This window comes from Rhinoderma darwinii, chromosome 7, assembly GCF_050947455.1.
Source record: "Rhinoderma darwinii isolate aRhiDar2 chromosome 7, aRhiDar2.hap1, whole genome shotgun sequence".
In the NCBI taxonomy this organism is placed as follows: domain Eukaryota; kingdom Metazoa; phylum Chordata; class Amphibia; order Anura; family Rhinodermatidae; genus Rhinoderma; species Rhinoderma darwinii.
This window is the reverse complement of record NC_134693.1, coordinates 4,975,508-5,002,875: the sequence shown is the minus strand read 5'-3', so window position 1 is coordinate 5,002,875 and position 27,368 is coordinate 4,975,508. Positions and strand designations below refer to the sequence as shown.

At 51.2% G+C, this 27,368-nt stretch overlaps 1 protein-coding gene across 5 annotated transcripts in view; it reads left to right on the top strand.

Moving 5' to 3' along the window:
• Window positions 1-27,368, top strand: part of ST3GAL3 (ST3 beta-galactoside alpha-2,3-sialyltransferase 3) — a 310,879-nt gene that overhangs the window by 23,833 nt on the left and 259,678 nt on the right. For 2 of the 5 annotated variants that reach the window (XM_075832630.1, XM_075832625.1), the window contains exon 1: window positions 274-361. The exons of 1 other annotated variant lie outside the window; for it this stretch is intronic. Coding sequence is in view for 1 of the 4 variants with exons in the window: in XM_075832629.1 (XP_075688744.1) it covers window positions 593-620 (28 nt within the window). In the remaining 3 variants the exon portion in view is untranslated. Of the gene's footprint in view, window positions 1-273; window positions 362-491; window positions 621-27,368 lie in introns of those variants that run through there. 2 more of the 5 variants (XM_075832629.1, XM_075832628.1) reach the window with 2 other exon arrangements.

The window sequence follows — 27,368 nt, the reverse complement described above, 5'->3', positions numbered from 1 at the left end:
AGGCCCGGATTGCGGCGCCCCCTCCTCTCCCTGTGATTGGTGCTCTGCAGTGCGCCGCATCAGTCATTGGTGGTCTCCGCTCCCCTCCTATACTGTGTGCCATGCTCCTGCCATTGGCGGCTGCCTCCTGTGCCCGGGCTGCTCATTTGCGGCCATTGTGGTGGTCGTGCAGGCGCAGGCACCGCTCCCATTAGTCGGCCAGTGACAGCCCGCTGCCCCCGGTGCTTCCATCCATCCAGCCCAGCATGGCGCCCCCCGGTCAGTACGAGGCTCTGCAGCAGAGCTCCGGCCAGGAGGCCTCCCCGGGATCCTCCGTCACCCAGCGGCGCTGACCACCAGCTGACCCTGCCAGGCCGGACAGGTATCTTCACTGCACCCCCCCCCCCCCTCTCCAACTGTCAGTCAAGAGGTTCTGCAGCATCCTCCCCGCATCATCCGCGGCATTCAGAGCTTGTTGTGATGCTCTGCAGAACATGTGGGGTGATGGGTCGTTGTATGAGGGGATGTCCATGCTGCGTGCAGAGCATCTGGGGGTGACCGATCCTTCCTACCCATCATTGTGCGGGGCTGATGGGAGTATTACCTCTTTTCTATGCAGTGCTGCAGTGCAGAGCATGTGGGTGAGGACGTCTTACTACACACATACGTACATATGTAGCAGAGCGGACATGTGGGGGTCGCTCTTGCATGCAGAGCCTGTCATGTAGCAGAGCTGATGAAGCATTGATGAGGTGTAGTCACACAGGGGACATTATCCGTGTCACTCCCTGTAGGCAGGTGCATCGCAGGCAGCGGAGACACGGGCGAGTATCCGCTGCACTGCTGGAGCATGAGGATTTGTGGCTTTCTATGATGTATCAGTTCTGTATTTCTGTTACTATGTGTCGTGTGCTGGCACATCTTGTTGGTTTTTAGCTTCTGTCTTGTCTGGAATGTGACATTGATTTATTTTTCTTATTACCCTACAAACTTCTGCCATTATAATTCAAGATTGACTGCACTAAAAACTCAGTCCAAAGTCCAGGAGGCTGAGATATGGGTAGCTGGCCGGCATGGTCCCCACACGGTCCCTGTACCTGCCTGGGATATGAAGGGAACTTCAGTTACAGGAGATTTTAGTCCTTGACCTGACAGCTGGGATTCTGTAATTCAAGAAGAAAGTCAATCCCAGTGATCGCAGTGATCCCTTCATGTCCCAGGCAGCACAGGGACAGGCAAAGCAGATCTATCATGAGAACCCAGCAAACAGCTCCACAAATCTCAGCTTCCAGGATCCATGTGAGTGTGACATGAGAGTTAGGGGGATATTGGGGGTTAGGCCACATGCACATGACCGAAAGGCTTTTTACTGTCCGCAAATACGGATCCGTAGTCATCCACAAGTCATCCGCCAAAGCGCCCATAGACTTCTATGAGGAGTCGGTGCCGCAATTGCAGACAAAAATAGGACGTGCTTCTATAATTTGCGGGTCATTTCTACGGCACGGACACACATCCGTAAATATACTGAAAGGTGTTTGTGATCAATAGAAATAAATAGATCTGCAATTTGATCCGTAATTACAGTTGAAAACTACGGTGGTGTGCGCGGGGCCTCATCTGCATAAGACTCACGCACACGACCATAGATTTAGTCTGTAATTACGGACCTATTCATTTCTATGGCTGACAGACACCCTACCGTATATTTGCAGGAAGGTGTCCGTGCCGTAGAAACCATCCGTAAAAAATAGGACATGCCCTATTTTTTTATTTTACGGACTGTTCTCCGAAACTTTATTATGGGAGCACGGACCGCAAATGCGGATGACTGTGCGTGGCCGGCCGTGCCTGTAATCACGAAGCTAGGCTTTATACAGTTTTGACAAAAGTCTCCAAAACATGTTCTAGGTATGTGGCCTTAAAGGGGTATTGCCATTGCTTTGATGTGCCGTCACTTCATGATTGGCGGGGTGTGATTTCTGGGACCATTACCAATAATGAGAACGAAGGGGCAGAAGCCCCTTTGGTGGTTCCTTTCCACATCTTGAATCCCATCCACCGGCTGTCCAGGACCCCCACGATCAGGAAGTGACGGTATATGCTAGCGATATGGAATCATTTCTAATGCAGATGGGTAGAACATTAATAGTAACTCCAGTCACTGCTGCACAGACTGTATATAAATAACGCCTCTTACTGCCTCGTCACTCATCATAAACAATCCTTATGTATAGCGAGATGTAAATTATTAATAGACTGATCTTATCTTCACATACTTCTCTAATGCGACACTTCATAGGTCCCCGCTATGTGAACAGCTCAGTATAAGACATTTGTGGCACATCCACAGGATATAAAGTCTGATAGCCGGGGTACCCCTTACACAGTCCAGTGAGCGGAGTCAGAGAGGAGGGGAGGAAAGCAGGGTACAGGAGGTGGAGAGCAATACGGCAAAGAACATCATGCGGGAGATGGAGAGCAGAGTGCAGGAGGTGGAGAGCAGGGTGCAGGAGGTGGAGAGCAGGGTGCAGGAGGTGGAGAGCAGGGTGCGGGAGGTGGAGAGCAGGGTGCGGGAGGTGGAGAGCAGGGTGCGGGAGGTGGAGAGCAGGGTGCGGGAGGTGGAGAGCAGGGTGCGGGAGGTGGAGAGCAGGGTGCAGGAGGTGGAGAGCAGGGTGCGGGAGGTGGAGAGCAGGGTGCGGGAGGTGGAGAGTAGCGTGTAGGAGGTGGAGAGGAGGGTGCGGGAAATAGAGCAGGGTGCAGGAGGTGGAGAGCAGAGTGCAGGAGGTGGAGAGTGGAGAGCAGTGTGCGGGAGGTGGAGAGCAGAGTGCGGGAGGTGGAGAGTGGAGAGCAGGGTGCGGGAGGTGGAGAGCAGAGTGCGGGAGGTGGAGAGTGGAGAGCAGGGTGCGGGAGGTGGAGAGTGGAGAGCAGGGTGCGGGAAACAAAGCGGTGCGGGAGGGGGAGAGTAGAGGTTAGGTGGAGAGCAGGGTGCAGAAGAGCAGAGTGCGGGAAGAAGAGAGTAGGGGTTAGGAGGAGGTGGAGAACAGGGTGCGGGAGGTGGAGAGTAGGGGTTAGGAGGAGGAGGAGAGCAGGGTGCGGGAGGTGGAGAGCAGGGGTTAGGAGGAAGAAGGAGGTGCGGGAAGAGTGCGGGAGGTGGAGAGCAGGGTGCGGGAGGTGGAGAGCAGGGTGCGGGAGGTGGACAGCAGGGTGCGGGAGGTGGAGAGCAGAGTGCGGGAGGTGGAGAGCAGAGTGCGGGAGGTGGAGAGCAGGGTGCGGGAGGTGGAGAGCAGAGTGCGGGAGGTGGAGAGCAGAGTGCGGGAGGTGGAGAGTGGAGAGCAGGGTGCGGGAGGTGGAGAGCAGAGTGCGGGAGGTGGAGAGTGGAGAGCAGGGTGCGGGAGGTGGAGAGTGGAGAGCAGGGTGCGGGAAACAAAGCGGTGCGGGAGGGGGAGAGTAGAGGTTAGGTGGAGAGCAGGGTGCAGAAGAGCAGAGTGCGGGAAGAAGAGAGTAGGGGTTAGGAGGAGGTGGAGAACAGGGTGCGGGAGGTGGAGAGTAGGGGTTAGGAGGAGGAGGAGAGCAGGGTGCGGGAGGTGGAGAGCAGGGGTTAGGAGGAAGAAGGAGGTGCGGGAAGAGTGCGGGAGGTGGAGAGCAGGGTGCGGGAGGTGGAGAGCAGGGTGCGGGAGGTGGACAGCAGGGTGCGGGAGGTGGAGAGCAGAGTGCGGGAGGTGGAGAGCAGAGTGCGGGAGGTGGAGAGCAGGGTGCGGGAGGTGGAGAGCAGAGTGCGGGAGGTGGAGAGCAGAGTGCGGGAGGTGGAGAGCAGGGTGCGGGAGGTGGAGAGCAGAGTGCGGGAGGTGGAGAGCAGAGTGCGGGAGGTGGAGAGCAGAGTGCGGGAGGTGGAGAGCAGAGTGCGGGAGGTGGAGAGCAGAGTGCGGGAGGTGGAGAGCAGGGTGCGGGAGGCGGAGAGCAGGGTGCGGGAGGCGGAGAGCAGAGTGCGGGAGGCGGAGAGCAGAGTGCGGGAGGTGGAGAGCAGAGTGCGGGAGGTGGAGAGCAGAGTGCGGGAGGTGGAGAGCAGGGTGCGGGAGGTGGAGAGCAGGGTGCGGGAGGTGGAGAGCAGGGTACAGGAGGTGGAGAGCAGGGTCAGGGAGGAGGAGAGTGGAGAGCAGGGTGCAGGAGGTGGAGATCAGGGTGCGGGAGGTGGAGAGCAGGGTGCGGGAGGTGGAGAGCAGAGTGCGGGAGGCGGAGAGCAGAGTGCGGGAGGTGGAGAGCAGAGTGCGGGAGGTGGAGAGCAGAGTGCGGGAGGTGGAGAGCAGGGTGCGGGAGGTGGAGAGCAGAGTGCGGGAGGTGGAGAGCAGAGTGCGGGAGGTGGAGAGCAGGGTGCGGGAGGTGGAGAGCAGAGTGCGGGAGGTGGAGAGCAGAGTGCGGGAGGTGGAGAGCAGAGTGCGGGAGGTGGAGAGCAGAGTGCGGGAGGTGGAGAGCAGAGTGCGGGAGGTGGAGAGCAGGGTGCGGGAGGCGGAGAGCAGGGTGCGGGAGGCGGAGAGTGGAGAGCAGGGTGCAGGAGGTGGAGAGCAGGGTGCGGGAGGCGGAGAGCAGAGTGCGGGAGGCGGAGAGCAGAGTGCGGGAGGCGGAGAGCAGAGTGCGGGAGGCGGAGAGCAGAGTGCGGGAGGCGGAGAGCAGAGTGCGGGAGGTGGAGAGCAGGGTGCGGGAGGTGGAGAGCAGGGTGCGGGAGGTGGAGAGCAGGGTGCGGGAGGCGGAGAGCAGGGTGCGGGAGGTGGAGAGTGGAGAGCAGGGTGCAGGAGGTGGAGAGCAGGGTGCGGGAGGCGGAGAGCAGGGTGCGGGAGGCGGAGAGCAGAGTGCGGGAGGCGGAGAGCAGAGTGCGGGAGGCGGAGAGCAGAGTGCGGGAGGCGGAGAGCAGAGTGCGGGAGGTGGAGAGCAGAGTGCGGGAGGTGGAGAGCAGGGTGCGGGAGGTGGAGAGTAGGGTGCGGGAGGTGGAGAGCAGGGTACAGGAGGTGGAGAGCAGGGTCAGGGAGGAGGAGAGTGGAGAGCAGGGTGCAGGAGGTGGAGATCAGGGTGCGGGAGGTGGAGAGCAGGGTGCGGGAGGTGGAGAGCAGAGTGCGGGAGGTGGAGAGCAGAGTGCGGGAGGTGGAGAGCAGGGTGCGGGAGGTGGAGAGCAGAGTGCGGGAGGTGGAGAGCAGAGTGCGGGAGGTGGAGAGCAGAGTGCGGGAGGTGGAGAGCAGAGTGCGGGAGGTGGAGAGCAGAGTGCGGGAGGTGGAGAGCAGAGTGCGGGAGGTGGAGAGCAGGGTGCGGGAGGCGGAGAGCAGGGTGCGGGAGGTGGAGAGTGGAGAGCAGAGTGCGGGAGGTGGAGAGCAGGGTGCGGGAGGTGGAGAGCAGAGTGCGGGAGGTGGAGAGCAGAGTGCGGGAGGTGGAGAGCAGAGTGCGGGAGGTGGAGAGCAGAGTGCGGGAGGTGGAGAGCAGGGTGCGGGAGGCGGAGAGCAGGGTGCGGGAGGTGGAGAGTGGAGAGCAGGGTGCAGGAGGTGGAGAGCAGGGTGCGGGAGGCGGAGAGCAGAGTGCGGGAGGCGGAGAGCAGAGTGCGGGAGGCGGAGAGCAGAGTGCGGGAGGCGGAGAGCAGAGTGCGGGAGGCGGAGAGCAGAGTGCGGGAGGTGGAGAGCAGGGTGCGGGAGGTGGAGAGCAGGGTGCGGGAGGTGGAGAGCAGGGTGCGGGAGGCGGAGAGCAGGGTGCGGGAGGTGGAGAGTGGAGAGCAGGGTGCAGGAGGTGGAGAGCAGGGTGCGGGAGGCGGAGAGCAGGGTGCGGGAGGCGGAGAGCAGGGTGCGAGAGGTGGAGAGTGGAGAGCAGGGTGCAGGAGGTGGAGAGCAGGGTGCGGGAGGCGGAGAGCAGAGTGCGGGAGGTGGAGAGCAGAGTGCGGGAGGTGGAGAGCAGAGTGCGGGAGGTGGAGAGCAGAGTGCGGGAGGTGGAGAGCAGAGTGCGGGAGGTGGAGAGCAGGGTCAGGGAGGAGGAGACTGGTGTCCATTAGACGTGGGGCTCTAGAGAGTATTTTATTTTCTTCTCGTGGGCGTTTTGTTCTGCAAATTAAATACAGAATAAAATCAAACTCCAGTCCTGGGGAATGTTGCTTTAATAGCGCTGCCACGTGACACGTGTTCCGTGCAGGAGTCCGTGATCTTCATACAAACAACCCACATCCATTTACAGGTGACTGCAGAGAGATAAAGGTGCAGCGGGCAATCACTATGACCTGCCGGACTGAGGAGGAGACTAAGGCTATGTCCACACGCAGTGGTTTCGGACGTAATTCGGGCGTTTTACGCCTCGAATTACGCCTGAAAAAACGCCCCTAATACGCCTACAAACATCTGCCCATTGCTTTCAATGGGAATTACGATGTTCTTTTCTCACGAGCCTTTATTTTACGCATCGCTGTCAAAATACGGCACGTAAAATTACGGCTCGTCACAAGAAGTGCAGGACCGTTTTTCATAGACTCTAATGAAAACAGCTACAAAAACGGCCGTAAAAAACGCTGCGAAAACGCCACGAAAAACTTCTGAAAATCAGGAGCTGTTTTCCCTTGAAAGCAGCTCCGTATTTTCAGACGTTTTTTTGTTAAGCGTGTGAACATAGCCTTAGGCCTCATGCACACGACCGTAGCCATGTGCACGGCTGTGATTTTTAAGTTGGCCGGCCACGGATTGTCAGCCGCGAGCCGCCCGCAAATCGCGGGCTGTGCACATGGCTGCGGCCATTATTTTCAATGAGAACACGGCCGTAATAAGACTTGCCCGTTCTTTCTGCGGTCCGGGCTCCGGGGCCATGCGCGGACCGTGGAAACCATAGGAATGAATGGGGCCACAATTCTCCCGTGGATTTTCGGGGGGAATTGCGGGCGCAAAAGCACGTTCGTGTGCATGGGGCCTTAGGGTGTTTGCACACATTGCGGTCATATGGCGGTTTTTGCATCGATTTTCACAAAAAACTCCACTGTTTTGCAAAAATATCGGCAAAAACTGCCAAAGACGACAATGTGTGAAACATCCCGAGATACAACACATTGAATGTTCCCGCTGACAGTTGCAGCAGCAGCGGAGGCTTCTAAGGGAAAGTTCAGACGCCGCAGATTTGCTGCAGAAATTTATGAAACTGAAAATCGGTTGTGTACATGGGAATGCAGCGGTTTCTGCAGCAGGTGCCGGGATTTCTGCAAACCCCATTCACATGTATTGAAGTGTCGCTGAAATTTCTGCAACAAATCAATTCATCACCATTTTGAGGTTATCTGCTTGCTGTCAGTGAATAGGAAATTCATTTTTTACATCCAGAAGCTGAAACGCCTTCCTGATCATGTCCAGCTGACACTACAATAGAGAGCTCTGTAAGGGCTGATTCAGACGAACGTGTTTTGCGTCCGTGCCGGACGCGTGGTTTTCACGCTGCTCGCGCGGACCTAGAGAAGTCTATGGGGCAGTGCAGACAGTCCGTGAGTTTTGCGCAGCATTAGTCCGCTGCGTAAAACTCGCGACATGTTCTATGTGTCGCCGTTTTTCGCGCATCACGCACCCATTGAAGTCAATGGGTGCGTGAAAATCACGCATGCCCCACGGAAGCACTTCCGTGGGCCAAGCGTTATTCGCGCAATAACAGTAAAAGAATGAATGTAAACAGAAAAGCACCACGTGCTTTTCTGTTTACAAACATCCAAACGGAGTGTCATAAAGATGGCGGCTGCGCGAAAATCACACAGCCGCGCATCCATATGAACAGGACACACGGAGCTGTCAAGTGCCATTTGCGCACGCAAAACGCAGCGGTTTTTGCGTGCGCAAAAACGGCACGTTCGTCTGAATCAGCCCTAAGGATGTGTTCACACTGCTGTCATATTGCATTTTTTTTTTACACAATTTTGCGAAAACTGCAGTATGAGGGTATGTTCAGACGTAATTCAGGCGTTTTATGCCTCGAATTACGCCTGAAAAGACGGCTCCATTACGCCTGCAAACATCTGCCCGTTGCTTGCAATGGGTCTTACGATGTTCTTTTCAGACGAGGTGTAATTTTACGCGTCGTTGTCAAAAGACGGCGCGTAAAAAGACGCCCGCGTCAAAGAAGTGCAGGACACTTCTTGGGACGTTTTTAGAGCCGTTTTTCATTAACTCCAATGAAAACCAGCTCCAATTACGTCTGTAAAAGACGCCGCGAAAAACGCGAGTACATGCAAAAACGTCTGAAATTCAGGAGCTGTTTTCGCCTGAAAACAGCTCCGTAATTTCAGACGTATTTTGCGTTTGCGTGTGAACATACCCTGAGAATGAACCCAAGTTGTAACAAGATGTGCACATGTGTCAGTTGTACATGGTTAGGCAGGTTTTTCTGTCCCAGGATGAAAAGAATGTTTGCATTCACTGACAGCAAGCAGAGGTCTTACAAATGCTAATTTTAATTGATATCAAAGGCCCCATGCGCACGACCGTAAAAACGCCCGTAAATCGGTTTGGACATGATTGTGACATCATTTCCAGCCCCCTTTTTTTTACGGGTTAAAAACGTGTGACAAATGACCCGCATTTACAGAAGGGAAAGAATACGGACGCGTGAATGGGACCTCAAGTCTATTAGAAATTGCACCGGATGAAATGCAGCAATGCACATATTACCACAGTTGCAGATATTTGGCCGCGCGCTTCCTGTCTCATATTCCCACAGTTGCAGATATTTGGCCGCGCGCTTCCCGTCGCATATTCCCACAGTTGCAGATATTTGGCCGCGCGCTTCCCGTCTCATATTCCCACAGTTGCAGATATTTGGCCGCGCGCTTCCCGTCGCATATTCCCACAGTTGCAGATATTTGGCCGCGCGCTTCCCGTCGCATATTCCCACAGTTGCAGATATTTGGCCGCGCGCTTCCCGTCGCATATTCCCACAGTTGCAGATATTTGGCCGCGCGCTTCCCGTCGCATATTCCCACAGTTGCAGATATTTGGCCGTGCGCTTCCCGTCTCATATTCCCACAGTTGCAGATATTTGGCCGTGCGCTTCCCGTCGCATATTCCCACAGTTGCAGATATTTGGCCGCGCGCTTCCTGTCTCATATTCCCACAGTTGCAGATATTTGGCCACGCTCTTCCCGTCTCATATTCCCACAGTTGCAGATATTTGGCCACGCGCTTCCTGTCTCATATTCCCACAGTTGCAGATATTTGGCCGCGCGCTTCCCGTCTCATATTCCCACAGTTGCAGATATTTGGCCGCGCGCTTCCCGTCTCATATTCCCACAGTTGCAGATATTTGGCCACGCGCTTCCTGTCTCATATTCCCACAGTTGCAGATATTTGGCCGCGCGCTTCCCGTCTCATATTCCCACAGTTGCAGATATTTGGCCGCGCGCTTCCCGTCTCATATTCCCCCGCATCTTCTCCGGCTTCTATGGAGTAAATATCCTCCATTGGCCACGTCTTCCGCTGGATTGATACATATTGAGCAGAACGTGACTCCTGGTCTTGTGGTTTTGTCCTTGAGAAAGTCTCCCATCATTTATTCTGAACCCGGGCCCGACATCTTGCGAAAGGTTCCAGACACTGCTGTACGATAGACTCACACCCTCATCTGTCGCCCCAAATATTGATTACAACCCTGAATGTCAGGTCCAATGTCAGAGCCCGTCCTGTCCGGAGAGCAGGAAACACACAATATTAAAGGGACAGTCCAGTCATGGCAACCAATCAGATTCCACCTCTTCAGAGGACCTTAGAAAAATGAAAGCAGTGACCTGATTGGTTTCCATGGGTATCCACTCCGTTTTACCTTGGCACCGGTTTGGATGCCTCTCCCCCTTTTTGTGTTTCAATTCCTCACCATTTTCGAGATCTTGCGTGGTTCCGTAGCGTGATGTCACTATGGATGACACGTAGTACAGGGCAACGGAGGATTCATAGGGATGGTCCACATGTAACGCAATTTTCTGCAGAAATTCCGCACCATTCCCTGTGTTTTTTACCGCAATTCAGTCCATTTTCCGCTGCAGGAATTGACGCGATGCAGTCCGAAAAAAACGCACCGCAGGTGAATTTCTGGTCGGAATTTTTACGCAGCGTGTGGATGAGATTTGTTAAATCTCACCGACTTTGCTGCTACTGTATTCCGCTGCGCATTTTCCATCCGCAATTCCGGACAGAAAATACGCAGCAATTTCGTTACGTGTGGATAAGCCCTTAAAGGACTGTTTTAACGGTGACCATATTGGCCATCACCCAGCTTTCCCGGGAACAGATAGAAAATGTATCTGTTTTTCAGAAATGTTTCTCTTGTGTTTTTCTTTTATGTTCCCCATTGGTCCTCACTGTTACGTGACACGATCAGGGCGACATGACATCAGAATTGGTAAAACGCCTCCACATGACGTCCCATGGAGGTCAAATCATGATGTCGTTTGTGAACCGCAAGGACTGGCAGGATATAGATAGATATTGGGCCGCAGATGTTGCGCTCTTTGCCGCGGGACAGACGATGTGGCGCTCCTCGGATGCCGTGATCTCCTCAATAACCTCAGTCACGAGTCTGGTCATTCCTGTCAGATCTTCTCATCACCGCCGCTCTACATCTCGTGAATGTCTCCATTGTTGTAAAGGCCGCGCGGCGCTCACTGGTTTCTTCCTGTCCGACAAATCAACGCAGATTGGACTTTCTTTCACGGTGTGGCCTTTGTGTCTCGTGTGACTTACAGACCCGATAATGAGGTCTCATTTTACAGCAATTTAAAGTAGGAAATTTGGGGGAAAAAAAATCTGTCTTGGGTCTGTCCCTCAAGAACAATAAGGGTTTGTTCACACGGCCGTAAACGCCGAAAAATCAGAAGCAGAACGCCTCCAAACATCTGCCCATTGATTTCAATGGGAAAACGGCGTTCTGTTCCGACGGAGCGTTTTTCGTGGCGTTTTTTTACGCGTAAAAAAACGGCCGCAAAAAAGAAGTGCAGGACACTTCTTTAGACGTTTTTGGAGCCGTTTTCCATAGACTCTAGTAAAAAGCTCCAAAAACAGGCGTAAAAAACGCTGCGAAAATCGCGAGTGGCACAAAAAACGTCTGAAAATCAGGAGCTGTTTTCTCTTGAATACAGCTCCGTATTTTGAGACGTTTTTGACTCTGCGCATGAACATTCCCTAAATCTGCCCCATCTGTCCCAGGTCTTTGCTTTTCCTGAGTTATGTCCCGGGCTGCAGCGTTATTGAGTTCTGTTGACATCCCAGTAGAAGGAGAAGTTAGCTACTTCCTCACTGATATGAAAAACCAAGAATGGGCAGGCGCACCGCTTATCTATGGAGCGCAAAGTCTATGGCCTAGAACAAACAACTAAAACTTCCAGAGAAAGTAGGGCAAAAAAATTGACCGGCACCTCCAAAATTGTACCAAAACAGGAACATCATCTTTTATTGACACCAAAAGGGAGAAGACAAACAAGTTCAAAAGAATTCATAATAAGAAGACCGCTGAGGAAGCTCGGATTCTCCTGGCGATACGTGTGGGGCGGGTCTGTGTTTTTTTTACGTGTGCGTCCCCCTGCCCGGCTCGTATATATTGCCTTATTCTTATGATGTTTTAGGTATGTGCCTTGTTGCATTGTATGTCACATTTATTCCTGATCGTGTCCTATGTTAGGAATTACCACATGTTTCCTTATAAGATCCACCGTAAAATGCGCAAGAGACCAAACTAGATCCGACCTGCCGGACACATGAATGGCCCTGCCCTGTTCACACAGAGTTTTTTGCAGGCAGAAAATTCAGCCTCAAATTTCCGTCTGGAATTTTAAGGCAGATTTTGATCTGCCTGCACGCCGTTTGCCGCGTTTTTCGCCCATGGCCATTGAGCGCCACGGGCAAAGACGCCGTGAAAAACGCTTTCTCTGTCTCCCATTGATGTCAATGGGAGGTCAGAGATGTAAATGCCCGAAGATAGGGCATGCGAGACGTTTTCTCCACTCGCGGGAAAAAACCGCCTCCGCCTCCCATTGAAGTCAATGGGAGGGATTTCCGGCCATTTTTTGGCGCATTTTGCGATGCGGTTTCCGCGTCAAAACACGTGTCAAACAACTCAGTGTGAACAGGGCTTCATGGATTGCTGTTTGAATTCTTGTATACAATGTTTTGAACTTGTTTGTCTTCTCCTTTTTGGTGTCAATAACAAATGTTGTTACTGTTTTGATACAATTTTGGAGGCGCATGTCATTTTTTTTGCTCTACATTCTCATTGATGTCACCATTAAACTGCACTTCCCAGCATTCCTTGTTTTCCAACATAAACAAAACTTTGTAACCGCTCAAGCTATTTATTAGGCTAAAGTCTCTGCACAGTGAACGTGACGGGATATGGAGGGTTCTCTAACTGACTGACTGCATGAAGAGATGTGGACGGGAGTGTGGAGTGACCGGGCGACAGCGAAATTAGCCCAATAAGCTCCAATATAGATCATAATGGCAGCGCTCAGACAGCTACTTCCTATCCAATTTACTGAAGTCAGAAAAACTCTGGAGCTTAAACACCTGAACTTAAATGTGTCGCTAGAATTTTTTTACATTTTTTTTAGTTAAACAATTATTATTTGAGTGATTACACATTGTTTTATTTTTTATTTTTTTTTCACAAGTCAGGAAATATTATAAATTAGATTCTAATTTATAACATTTCCATGTGCTGGCCACTAGAGGGAACACTTGCCAAAATTGCAGCATGGTCGATGTGGTAAAGCAGCCTCATTGCTTTATGCTGCAAATTTGGGGTAGACACGCTCTCTAGTGTCCTCACACAGAATCTTCAAACCTCCTACACTGTGTGCCGCCATTTTCTGAGCGAATGCACAGTGTAGGAGGATTAGATACAGTGGTAATCAGACAGTATAAGGGTATGTTCACACGGCCTATTTACGGACGTAATTCGGGCGTTTTTGCCCCGAATTACGTCTGAAAATAGCGCCTCAATAGCGCTGACAAACATCTGCCCATTGAAAGCAATGGGCAGACGTTTGTCTGTTCACACGAGGCGTATATTTACGCGCCGCTGTCAAATGACGGCGCGTAACTAGACGCCCGCGTCAAAGAAGTGACCTGTCACTTCTTTGGCCGTAATTGGAGCCGTTCTTCATTCACTCCAATGAATAGCAGCGCCAATTACGGCCGTAATTGACGCGGCGTTCAAGCGCCTGCACATGCCGTTACGGCTGAAATTACGGGGATGTTTTCAGGCTGAAACATCCCCGTAATTTCAGCCGTTACGGACGCCCTCGTGTGAACATACCCTAACACGAACATAACTTACCTGCTCCTGCCGCCGCTGCCGCCTCCGCTCCTATTCCTTGCGCCTTCGCAATATGGCCGGAAGCCGCAACCGGAAGTTGTCATCTTACTGTCCGGCTGCGGCTTCCAGTCCACATGAAAATGGTGCCGGATTTCGCTCTGCCAAAGACCTTCCTTTTGGTCTGTGTGGGAGTGGCGCATGCGCCGTTCCCACACAGACAGCGTACGTTGCAGTGAATGGAACGGCTCCCGTTCGCATTCACTATGGGGATGTATGTGCCGTATTCCATCTCTGTATGTGTCGTTAATCGACACATACAGAGATGAAAAAAATGGCAGCCCCCATAGAGAAATAAAAAAAATAAAAAAAATAAATGACGCCTTCTCTTTAAAGCGTCTCTGTCACCACATTATAAGTGGCCTATATTGTACATAAGGTGATCGGCGCTGTAATGTAGATAACAGCAGTGTTTTTATTTTGAAAAACTATCATTTTTGAGCAAGTTATGAGCAATTTTAGATTTATGCTAATTAGTTCTTAATGACCAACTGGGCGTTTTTTACATTTTGACCAACTGGGCGTTGTAAAGAGAAGTATATGACGCTGACCAATCAGCGTCATACACTTCTCTCCATTCATGTCCATTTGTATTCACTGCACAGCGTGATCTCGCGAGATCATGCTGTGCAGTCACATACTCACACATTAACTTTACTGAAGTGTCTTAAGAGTGAATAGACATCGCCTCCAGCCAGGATGTGATGTCTATTCACACTCCCGACACTTCGGTAACGTTTGTGTGGGACTTAAACACAGCACAGTGTGATCTCGCGAGATCTCACTTTGCTGTGTGAGTAAGTCCAACAGAAACTTTACAGAAGTGTCGGGAGTGTGAATAGACATCACTTCCTGGCTGGAGGCGATGTCTATTCACTCTCAAGACACTTCAGTAAAGTTAATGTGGGTGTATGTGACAGCATAAAAAACACTGCTGTCACCTACAGCCGAGTGTCTGCCAAATCATCTATCCAGGTACGCTTCTCCTAGAGACTGTTATTGACTATCGCTTGGCCAGCTGCTACTCCACTACGGCGGAGCGGCCTAGTGGGTCCACATATCTCATAGCCATGACAGTACACTTAGACCATGGTTCCCGCTGGTCAACCCAAAACCACGATCCAGCTGATGCAAGTGGACATGTGTGATCTCCGGGCACGCCAGGATCAGCTCTTACAGGCTGTAAACTCTGTTATTAATGGTTTGGATCGTCCTTCTGTTCCGCCTCTGGCTGCTACTACTGCTCCACCACCTGCTATCCTTCCTGCCTGTCCTGGGTCTGCAATCTCGTTGCCTCTACCTCGCTACGACGGGGATCCCAAGAACTGTAGAGGTTTCATTAACCAGTGTACGATCCACTTCAAGTTACGTGCCCATCTCTTCCCCTCTGATGAGGCCAGGTCTCTTTTGTTATTTCTCTCCTCTCTGGCAAAGCCCTGGCATGGGCGAACCTCATCTTGGAACGAGAGGGTCCAGAATTCTCTGATCTGCCGCTGTTCTTTGAGGCTTTCTGTACAGTGTTCGAGGAACCGGGTTGAACATCCTCTGCAGCTGCCTCACTGCTGACCCTCGCTCAAGGGGAATCAACTGTAGGGGGGGGGGGTACGCCATCTTTTTCCGTACACTGGCAGCGGAGCTGGTTTGGAATAATGAGGCCCTGGTGGCAACTTTGTGGAAGGGACTAGCACCACATATAAAAGATAAACTAGCGGCTCACGAGCTTCCCTCTACTTTGGATGCCTTGATACTGCTTGCAATCCGAATCGATATGAGGATCCAAGAGCGCACTTGTGAAGTTTGCCAGTAGAAGAGATCTTATCTATTGGCACCTAAATTTTAAAGACCTCTTCTGCCTTCCTCTGTTGTATCTCTGGTGGAGCCAGTGGAAATAGACAGACTCAGATTGTCCAACTAAGAGCGGCAACGCGGACGTTCTACTGGATCTGTACTGCGGTCACAAGGGACATTTTGTGCACCAATGCCCTCTGAAACCGGGAAATATCTAGCAACTTGGGTTGATTGGAGGGACAACTCTAGGCGAATCCTCTTCTGTTACTAAATTCTCTCCCAGATTGTCTATTCATGTGTCTATTGTCACCAGTGAAGGATCGCACTGTGTGCCTGCCTACTTGGATTCCGGAGTGGCTGCAAATTGTATCTAGCAGGACATGGTAGACCGTCTCCACTTGGCCACTGTTCCTCTGGAGAAACCTCTAGTGGTCGCTTCAGTTGATGGACAGCCTATGCCGGATCCTATCCGGTCTGTCACTAAGCCACTGAGACTACACATAGGAGTCCTCCATTCTGAGCTAATAGCCTTCTTCGTCTTAGGGGGGATTCACACGAACGTGTATTGGGTCCGTGCGGGCCGTGTGGTTTTCACGCGCCACGCACAGACCAATACAAGTCTATGGGGCAGTACAGACAGTCCGTGCTTTTTGCGCGACATGCTCAATATCTCTGCGTATTTTGCGCATCACGCACCCATTGAAGTCAATGGGTACGTGAAAACCACGCAGGTCGCACGGAAGCACTTCCGTGCGAACCGACTGTTTCGCGCACCAGCTGTCAAAAGGATGAATGTAAACAGAAAAGCACCACGTGCTTTTCTGTTTCCAAACATCCAAACGGAGTGTCTTTGAGATGAGCGAACCCGGATAACCGAACTGAACTTCACCGGGTTCGGCCGAACTCGTTTTGGCCGAACCCGGCAAAAAAATTTCCGGTACGCGACGTCAGGAGATAGTCACTGTCCAGGGTGCTGAAAGAGTTAAACTGGTTCAGCACCCTGGACAGTGACTTCCGATCCCAATATACATGTAACGTGTAAAAAAAAAAAGAAGTCCTGACTTACCGAGAACTCCCGGCTTCTTCCTCCAGTCTGACCTCCCGGGATGACAATTCAGTCCAAGTGACAGCTCCAGCAAATCACAGGCCAAGCACAGGCTGCAGCGGTCACATGGACTGCGGCGTCATCCAGGGAGGTGGGGCCCGATGTCAAGAGAGGCGCGTCACCAAGGACGCGTCACCAAGGCAACGGCCGGGAGGGAAGTTCTCGGTAAGTACAAACTTTTTCTTTTTTTTTAACAGGTTGCTGTATATTGTGTTCGGCATTCAATGTCGAGGGTGCTGAAAGAGTTACTGCCGATCAGTTAACTCTTTCAGCACCCTGGACAGTGACTGACGTCGACTAGACTCATCTCTATGATGGCGGCTGCGCGAAAATCACGCAGCCGCGCATCATACACGGATGACACACGCAGCTGTCAAGTGTTTTTTGCGCGCGCAAAACGCCGCATTTTTTGAGCGCGCAAAAACGCAACGTTCGTCTGAATCAGCCCTTAACCAAAGCTATTAACCCCCTCCTGCTGGGATTGCCATGGCTTCGCCTGCACGCCCCAGTCCTTGATTGGAGTTCCGGAGAGGTCCTCCAATGGGGATCCCGATGTCTTCACCGCAGTCTGCCTCAGGTTCGACCTGTTGTTTCTCCTTTGCCCCAATCCTTCCTCCTCATCGTCCCTATGACTGCCCCATCGAGCTGCTTCCTGAAGCCTCTCCCCCTCGCGAACAGGTTTATCCTCTCCACAGACACGCATGCCATGTCGGAATATGTCACGGAGAACCTAGGGAGGGGGTTCATCAGGAAGTCTACTTCGCCAGTCTGGATTCTTCTTTTGTGGAAAAGAAGGTTGGATTATTCGACCCGGCATTGACTACCATGGGTTGAGTCAAATCACAGTCAAGCACAAGTACCTCTTGCCGCTTATCTCTAAGCTCTTTGACAGGATTCGTGGAGCCAAGGTGTTCACTAAGCTGGATCTACGCAGGGCCTAGAACTTGATTCGTATCCGCCAGGGTGACGAAGGGAAGACCGCGTTTAACATCCGGGACGGTCACTACGAGTATCTCGTAACGCCCTTTGGACTGTGCAATGACATCTTCCGTGATCTTCTGTAGGACTTCGTGGTGGGGCATCTGGACGACATCTTGATCTACTCACCTGTTTTGACGACACATCGGAAGTCTTGTCAAGCGGGTGTTTGAAAAAAACAAATCCTTGCCCTTCCTGGGGTATATTATTTCTGATCGTGGTGTAGCCCCCAGCCACGTCCCTGCCAGCGTCACACACATTGGACCGTCAACAGATCATGCTGATACTGATGGGATCCTGACAAATATCTCATGTCCTTGGCCGGCATGACACATATTCATACAGAGCGCAATGTGATTTCAGGATTTCACACCGGCTGATATAAACTACGACGTGGACACTACTCCCATTATCTACATCTTAAAACGGTCGATGAGTCAATAATAGAACAAAGACTTGTTTGCTCAGTACATAATAATCACAGATCTCAGCACATCGAATTGCCGGCATGTAGATTACACAAAACTACCCATCCCTAGGTGCTGCTCCGAGATGTCACCGTACACATAAATAGTCATATTATAATGTACGAAAAGAGAAGCCCCTCCTTAGGGCTAGCTGAAAATATTATGGGGTCACTTAAATTGGAATTCCACCAGATTATCAGATCCCTATTTCCTATTGAATGTGATCGGCGCTGCAATGTAGAGAACAGCAAGTTTTTTTATTTTTTTAAAAAACAATCATTTTTGCCCAAGTTATGAGCAATTTTAGATTTATGCAAATGAGCTTTTCAATAGACAACTGGGCGTGTTTTCTCGTTTTACCAACTGGGCGTTGTGAATAGAAGTGTATGACGCTGACAAATCGGCGTCATGTACTTCTCATCGTTCCCACCCAGCCCTGAGTGGAAAAAACCGCTTGCGGGAAAAAGAAGCGTCATGCCCTTTCTTCAGGCCTTTCCATCTCTGACCTCCCATTGACATCAATGAGAAAGCATTTTTCGCTGCATTTTTTGACCGCGGCGCTCAATGGCCACGGCCGAAAAACGCGACAAAGAGTGCAGGCGGGTAGAAATCTGTCTCAAAATTCCTGATGGAGTTTTGAGGCAGATTTTTCTGCCTGCAAAAAAACTATGAGTTATCCCTTGAGATCACGCTGTGCTGTCATTCACAGAAACTTTACCGAAGTGTCGGGAGGGTGAATAGACATCGCGTCCTGGCTGGAGGTAATGACTATTCACTCTCAAGACACTTCAGTAAAGTTAATGTGGGAGTAACTCATTGATTAACAAGTAATTTTGTATTGTATCAAATTTTAAATTAATGCGGCCGTCAACTTCACATTTTTTCTATGTGCGGCCAATTTACCCATCTGAGTTTGAGACCCCTGCTCTAAGCAAATAAAGCTGTGATAAAGGTGGGGCAAGTGGTACTAGCGGCGGCTGAGGACGCTCGTGTGTACACAGCCTTTCTTCGGTGGGGAAGTAATCTTCTTCGCAGGCTGGATTTTTTCATGTAAATGTATTGGGTGATTTAGGTCGGGTATTGTCATGACCTCAAATCTTGGCAAAACCGCACTATTTTGCAAAAATCGCAGCAAAATGGCGAGGTTTATCCACAGTTTGCATCGAATAACACATTTTGACCGTGACGTGAGAATCCGACTTACAGAGGCTGGAAATTGTTTTATTTTATCATGTGTCTCCACTTTACCTGTGCGGCGACAAGACCGACACGGCACCCTGGAATATGGTACATCACAGCCCACACGTAACTGCTGCGACTTCTTTATAGCGTAAATGTAACCAGTTTTATGGATCGTTATAAAGATAAAAACACTAAAATTGTCGAGTTCTGTGATTGGACTGAAAGCGTTTTACAGTCCGTGTGTCGTCCAGTCAGCAAAGTTATACATTCTATTCATATGTTTCTTAGGCCTTATACACGCGACCGTAGTGACCTTGCGGGGCCTAAATCCACGGATCTATTGCAGTCCATGTTTCCACAAAAAACCTTCTGTTGTGCATCTGTGTGTCATCAGTATTCACGGATCCGCAACAAAAAAATTGGATTCAACCAGTTTTTGCAGCCCGGATTCGCAGCCCCCGCAAGGACTGGTGAAAATCGCGGTCATGTGCATGGCTTCAAAAAATGAATAGGTCTTTCTTCTAGACGCATAATTGCGGATAGCACGTGCACAGAAAAATTCAGTCGTGTGCATGTGGCCTTAGTCATATCTCCTCCTGGGAAAGCTGGGGGGCAACTAATATCGCTCCCAGTATCTGAGCCGTCACCCTTCTTTTCTAGAATCCTTTCTAGAATCCTGAATGTCAAATCTACCAAATTTTGCAGTGGTGATGGACTTTTTCTTCAGCTGGGGCTAAGATTCAGTTTGCTGCCCTAGCCCTTTATCACAATACCCTGGCGTATTGGCGCCACCCAGCACCCGAGGCACATGCCCCCCAACTATACCTGAACAGGGAATATATTACTTTATAATTACTTACCTTTCTAGAGTCTGAGAAAGCTGAGTGACAGCTTCTTGTTATGGAGTCCATATTGGTTGTCACCCCATGTTTTTTTTTTTTCGGTAGCTGCCTCCCCGATGATTAGCTAATTTTGGAGGAAGTAACCCACTTATGTTTAGTCATGGCTATGAACATACGTGTAATACACAGGCATGGTACGCTAATAGAGGGGGGAGGGCATAATAGGGGGACCCATTTAATTACCTCTATATCCCCTAATTGGACTTATGGAAAAATATATTCAAAATGGACAGCCCCTTTAAGTCTTAGAGGGATGTGATTATTTTTAAAGTGACAGGCTACATTTTTGAGGATATTCTTTAACCCTTTAAAATGCTGGCCCCAAATGTGAATATCCAATCTGTATTGGCAACACATTTTAACAATAATTTTCTCTTGGACACAATGATTATTAGTGTGATCGCTGATTATCGGTCGCCTCTGCCGGATTATCGGTGTTTCTGTCACTTGTTCTCCAGTCACAGATACATGATGAGAGGAGATAATACTGCATCACACCCCCATAGGTATAACATGTCCGGAGACGTGCCGGGTCCATCCGTCCCACATCCGCCCCTCGTGTGAGGATTGTGCGGCAGACGTTGTATCAATCCCACAAGTGCGCGGTGTCTGCAGATCTGAGGGACTCCACTTCCTTCCAGGTTCACAGAAATGGTAAACTGCAGTAATTAATGTGAAATATATTGAGGTTTGATAGAGAATCTAATTATATCAAGACAAATCCACAATAAATACCAGCCTGGAGTCGTCCTTATAAGTCCTATTTTGCTATCTTGATAGTCGGCAGGACGGGTCGACGGATGTGGGTGTACCGACCGCCCCCCGACAGAAGACATTGGGAGAAAGAAGCTGCCCACATATGATATCTATCTGTAGCTGCCCACGTGTGATATCTGTAGCTGCCCACGTGTGATATCTGTAGCTGCCCACGTGTGATATCTGTAGCTGCCCACATATGATATCTGTAGCTGCCCGCGTGTGATATCTGTAGCTGCCCGCGTGTGATATCTGTAGCTGCCCGCGTGTGATATCTGTAGCTGCCCACGTGTGATATCTGTAGCTGCCCACGTGTGATATCTGTAGCTGCCCACGTGTGATATCTGTAGCTGCCCGCGTGTGATATCTGTAGCTGCCCGCGTGTGATATCTGTAGCTGCCCGCGTGTGATATCTGTACCTCCCCGCGTGTGATATCTGTAGCTGCCCACGTGTGATATCTGTAGCTGCCCACGTGTGATATCTGTAGCTGCCCACGTGTGATATCTGTAGCTGCCCGCCCCGCGTGTGATATCTGTAGCTGCCCGCGTGTGATATCTGTAGCTGCCCACGTGTGATATCTGTAGCTGCCCGCGTGTGATATCTGTAGCTGCCCGCGTGTGATATCTGTAGCTGCCCGCGTGTGATATCTGTACCTCCCCGCGTGTGATATCTGTAGCTGCCCACGTGTGATATCTGTAGCTGCCCACGTGTGATATCTGTAGCTGCCCACGTGTGATATCTGTAGCTGCCCACGTGTGATATCTGTAGCTGCCCACGTGTGATATCTGTAGCTGCCCACGTGTGATATCTGTAGCTGCCCATGTGTGATATCTGTAGCTGCCCGCGTGTGATATCTGTAGCTGCCCGCGTGTGATATCTGTAGCTCCCCGCGTGTGATATCTGTAGCTCCCCGCGTGTGATATCTGTAGCTCCCCGCGTGTGATATCTGTAGCTGTCCACGTGTGATATCTGTAGCTGCCCGCCCCGCGTGTGACATCTGTAGCTGCCCGCGTGTGATATCTGTAGCTGCCCAAGTGTGATATCTGTAGCTGCCTAGGTGTGATATCTGTAGCTGCCCGCGTGTGATATCTGTAGCTGCCCGCGTGTGATATCTGTAGCTGCCCGCGTGTGATATCTGTAGCTCCCCGCGTGTGATATCTGTAGCTGCCCACATGTGATATCTGTAGCTGCCCGCATGTGATATCTGTAGCTGCCCGCGTGTGATATCTGTAGCTGCCCACGTGTGATATCTGTAGCTGCCCACATATGATATCTGTAGCTGCCCGCGTGTGATATCTGTAGCTGCCCGCGTGTGATATCTGTAGCTGCCCGCGTGTGATATCTGTAGCTGCCCACGTGTGATATCTGTAGCTGCCCACGTGTGATATCTGTAGCTGCCCACATATGATATCTGTAGCTGCCCGCGTGTGATATCTGTAGCTGCCCGCGTGTGATATCTGTAGCTCCCCGCGTGTGATATCTGTAGCTGCCCACGTGTGATATCTGTAGCTGCCCACGTGTGATATCTCTAGCTGCCCACGTGTGATATCTGTAGCTGCCCACGTGTGATATCTGTAGCTGCCCACGTGTGATATCTGTAGCTGCCCACGTGTGATATCTGTAGCTGCCCACGTGTGATATCTGTAGCTGCCCATGTGTGAGATCTGTAGCTGCCCGCGTGTGATATCTGTAGCTGCCCGCGTGTGATATCTGTAGCTGCCCGCGTGTGATATCTGTAGCTGCCCGCGTGTGATATCTGTAGCTGCCCACGTGTGATATCTGTAGCTGCCCGAGTGTGATATCTGTAGCTGCCCACGTGTGATATCTGTAGCTGCCCACATATGGTATCTGTAGCTGCCCGCGTGTGATATCTGTAGCTGCCCGCGTGTGATATCTGTAGCTGCCCGCGTGTGATATCTGTAGCTCCCCGCGTGTGATATCTGTAGCTGCCCACGTGTGATATCTGTAGCTGCCCGAGTGTGATATCTGTAGCTGCCCACGTGTGATATCTGTAGCTGCCCACATATGGTATCTGTAGCTGCCCGCGTGTGATATCTGTAGCTGCCCGCGTGTGATATCTGTAGCTGCCCGCGTGTGATATCTGTAGCTCCCCGCGTGTGATATCTGTAGCTGTCCACGTGTGATATCTGTAGCTGCCCGCCCCGCGTGTGATATCTGTAGCTGCCCGCGTGTGATATCTGTAGCTGCCCGCGTGTGATATCTGTAGCTGCCCGCGTGTGATATCTGTAGCTGCCCGCGTGTGATATCTGTAGCTGCCCACGTGTGATATCTGTAGCTGCCCACGTGTGATATCTGTAGCTGCCCGCGTGTGATATCTGTAGCTGCCCGCGTGTGATATCTGTAGCTGCCCGCGTGTGATATCTGTAGCTGCCCGCGTGTGATATCTGTAGCTGCCCGCGTGTGATATCTGTAGCTGCCCGCGTGTGATATCTGTAGCTGCCCGCGTGTGATATCTGTAGCTGCCCACGTGTGATATCTGTAGCTGCCCACGTGTGATATCTGTAGCTGCCCGCGTGTGATATCTGTAGCTGCCCGCGTGTGATATCTGTAGCTCCCCGCGTGTGATATCTGTAGCTGCCCGAGTGTGATATCTGTAGCTGCCCACGTGTGATATCTGTAGCTGCCCACATATGGTATCTGTAGCTGCCCGCGTGTGATATCTGTAGCCGCCCGCGTGTGATATCTGTAGCTGCCCGCGTGTGATATCTGTAGCTCCCCGCGTGTGATATCTGTAGCTGTCCACGTGTGATATCTGTAGCTGCCCGCCCCGCGTGTGATATCTGTAGCTGCCCGCGTGTGATATCTGTAGCTGCCCGCGTGTGATATCTGTAGCTGCCCGCGTGTGATATCTGTAGCTGCCCGCGTGTGATATCTGTAGCTGCCCACGTGTGATATCTGTAGCTGCCCACGTGTGATATCTGTAGCTGCCCGCGTGTGATATCTGTAGCTGCCCGCGTGTGATATCTGTAGCTGCCCGCGTGTGATATCTGTAGCTGCCCGAGTGTGATATCTGTAGCTGCCCACGTGTGATATCTGTAGCTGCCCACATATGGTATCTGTAGCTGCCCGCGTGTGATATCTGTAGCTGCCCGCGTGTGATATCTGTAGCTGCCCGCGTGTGATATCTGTAGCTCCCCGCGTGTGATATCTGTAGCTGTCCACGTGTGATATCTGTAGCTGCCCGCCCCGCGTGTGATATCTGTAGCTGCCCGCGTGTGATATCTGTAGCTGCCCGCGTGTGATATCTGTAGCTGCCCGCGTGTGATATCTGTAGCTGCCCGCGTGTGATATCTGTAGCTGCCCGCGTGTGATATCTGTAGCTGCCCACGTGTGATATCTGTAGCTGCCCACGTGTGATATCTGTAGCTGCCCGCGTGTGATATCTGTAGCTGCCCGCGTGTGATATCTGTAGCTGCCCACGTGTGATATCTGTAGCTGCCCGAGTGTGATATCTGTAGCTGCCCACGTGTGATATCTGTAGCTGCCCACATATGGTATCTGTAGCTGCCCGCGTGTGATATCTGTAGCCGCCCGCGTGTGATATCTGTAGCTGCCCGCGTGTGATATCTGTAGCTCCCCGCGTGTGATATCTGTAGCTGTCCACGTGTGATATCTGTAGCTGCCCGCCCCGCGTGTGATATCTGTAGCTGCCCGCGTGTGATATCTGTAGCTGCCCGCGTGTGATATCTGTAGCTGCCCGCGTGTGATATCTGTAGCTGCCCGCGTGTGATATCTGTAGCTGCCCGCGTGTAATATCTGTAGCTGCCCACGTGTGATATCTGTAGCTGCCCACGTGTGATATCTGTAGCTGCCCGCGTGTGATATCTGTAGCTGCCCGCGTGTGATATCTGTAGCTGCCCGCGTGTGATATCTGTAGCTGCCCGCGTGTGATATCTGTAGCTCCCCGCGTGTGATATCTGTAGCTGCCCACGTGTGATATCTGTAGCTGCCCACGTGTGATATCTGTAGCTGCCCGCGTGTGATATCTGTAGCTGCCCGCGTGTGATATCTGTAGCTGCCCGCGTGTGATATCTGTAGCTGCCCACGTGTGATATCTGTAGCTGCCCACGTGTGATATCTGTAGCTGCCCACATATGATATCTGTAGCTGCCCGCGTGTGATATCTGTAGCTGCCCGCGTGTGATATCTGTAGCTCCCCGCGTGTGATATCTGTAGCTGCCCGCGTGTGATATCTGTAGCTGCCCACGTGTGATATCTGTAGCTGCCCACGTGTGATATCTGTAGCTGCCCACGTGTGATATCTGTAGCTGCCCACGTGTGATATCTGTAGCTGCCCACGTGTGATATCTGTAGCTGCCCACGTGTGATATCTGTAGCTGCCCACGTGTGATATCTGTAGCTGCCCACGTGTGATATCTGTAGCTGCCCACGTGTGATATCTGTAGCTCCCCGCGTGTGATATCTGTAGCTGCCCGCGTGTGATATCTGTAGCTCCCCGCGTGTGATATCTGTAGCTGCCCGCGTGTGATATCTGTAGCTGCCCACGTGTGATATCTGTAGCTGCCCACGTGTGATATCTGTAGCTGCCCACGTGTGATATCTGTAGCTGCCCACGTGTGATATCTGTAGCTGCCCACGTGTGATATCTGTATTTGCCCACGTGTGATATCTGTAGCTGCCCACATGTGATATCTGTAGCTGCCCACGTGTGATATCTGTAGCTGCCCACGTGTGATATCTGTAGCTGCCCATGTGTGATATCTGTAGCTGCCCGCGTGTGATATCTGTAGCTGCCCACGTGTGATATCTGTAGCTGCCCACGTGTGATATCTGTAGCTGCCCAGGTGTGATATCTGTATTTGCCCACGTGTGATATCTGTAGCTGCCCACATGTGATATCTGTAGCTGCCCACGTGTGATATCTGTAGCTGCCCACGTGTGATATCTGTAGCTGCCCACGTGTGATATCTGTAGCTGCCCGCGTGTGATATCTGTAGCTGCCCGCGTGTGATATCTGTAGCTGCCCACGTGTGACATCTGTTTATCTTGTACATTTCCTTCATAAAATCATCAGATTAAACCTTATTTACAAGCTTCCTTATTGTCTGGGAGTTGAAAACTCCTGACGGAAACATTTTAGCTGCACTGATACATTGTAACAAACTATCAGGACAGTAGAGATATTTGTGCTGTTCGTGTGTTTATCTCTTAGGGAATTGTCTAGGTTGGATGCAATTGTAACAAACCCTCAGTTGTGAGAAGTATTAGGTCAGGGTGAGTTTTTTAGCCTCTTGATATAAATAGAATGTTTCCATTTGCTGACAATAAGCAGAGGTCTTAGAAATAGTGAGGATTTAAAGCACAAAGAGGGGAATTTATTAAGACTGGCATTTCATACGCTAGTCCTAAGATAGAAGATGCTGAAGAAAGTCAATATACGCCAGCTATGAAGTGGCGTAGTTTTATGCTATAATTTACGCCAGCATCGGGCATGAATGATAGTAAATTTGTCGAGCCGTGCGTGCCCCGGCCCTCATGTACTAACCCTGCCCTCTAGTTAAAGCTGTTTTTTGCTCAAATTTCTTTTGCTTTTGTTCTCTGTTTGTTTTTTTCGTACTAATGTTCTACTTTATATTTATGTGGGTAAGTCTCTGTTCACATCTGCGTTGGGGTCCCGTTCTGACATTCCGTCGGAGGTTTCCGTCAGAACCGGTGCCTGAGCAGACACAAACCAGAGGTTTCCGTCTCCATCAGCATTGATTTCAATGGTGATGGAGCCGGTGCCCGTGGTTTCCGTTTGTCTCTTTTGTGCACCTGATCAGTCGTTTGCCGGAAGCAATAGCGTAGTCGACTCTTTGGAAAACAGTATAAGGCTGGGTTAACCCTGAGTTTTTTTACACGGAAACCGCGCCGCAAAACTCGCCAAAAACCGGCCGAAAATGCCTCCCATTGATTTCAATGGGAGGCGGAGGCGGTTTTCTCCCGCGAGCGGTAAAACTGGCTCGCGGGAAAAAGAAGGGACATGCCCTATCTTTGCGCGGTTACGCCTCTGACCTCCCATTGACATCAATGGGAGGCAGAGAAAGCGTATTTCGCGGCGGTTTATGCCCACGTCGCTCAACGGCCGCGGACGAAAAACGCCGCGAAAATCGGCGTGCAGGGAGAGGAAAATCTGCCTCAAACTTCCAAACGGAATTTTGAGGCAGATTTTCCGGCACTTTTATTTGCATCTCATGTGGACCATGCGAATACATGACTAAAAGGAACAGTTTTGTGACCGCTCCTCCCGGACAAACTTTTAAGAACTGAAAATTCCCGCATTGTGTTCCGGAGATGGATTTTATATCATATAGGAAATACCCGGAGAGTTACCTATTAAGCCATGTTGAAGAACTACATACCCAAAATCCAGAGGAGGTTCATTTACAGGTGTTGGAAGTCGTACCCCCCCCCCCCAACCGTGGGCAGGAAGGAGAAGACTTCTGTTACAGAGAGAACGCAGATGGCGCTATCATCTGAAGTCACTGCGCCCTGATGACATTAATGATTATATCTCATATAAGGCTTTATCTAAGGGTTTGGTTTTTATTATGATCATATCCGTATGAGGGCGTTTATTTGTTGTGTAGACTGAGTCTGCTGACGGAGTTTATAGAAGACATGATTCAGCGCAGCGCTACTTCATGATGGCTATGATTTGAGGTTGAGGAAAATTGGGACTTGTCCATTCTGGTCATTGTGGAAAGTCCCTCATCTCTTATTTCTTGTACATTTTAGAGATTCACTTCTTTTTCGCCGGTTGAGCCAGCTGCTGCCACACCTCTTAGGAGGTAGATACCGCCCCAGTCCTTATCGACAACTGATATATAATAAAGGAG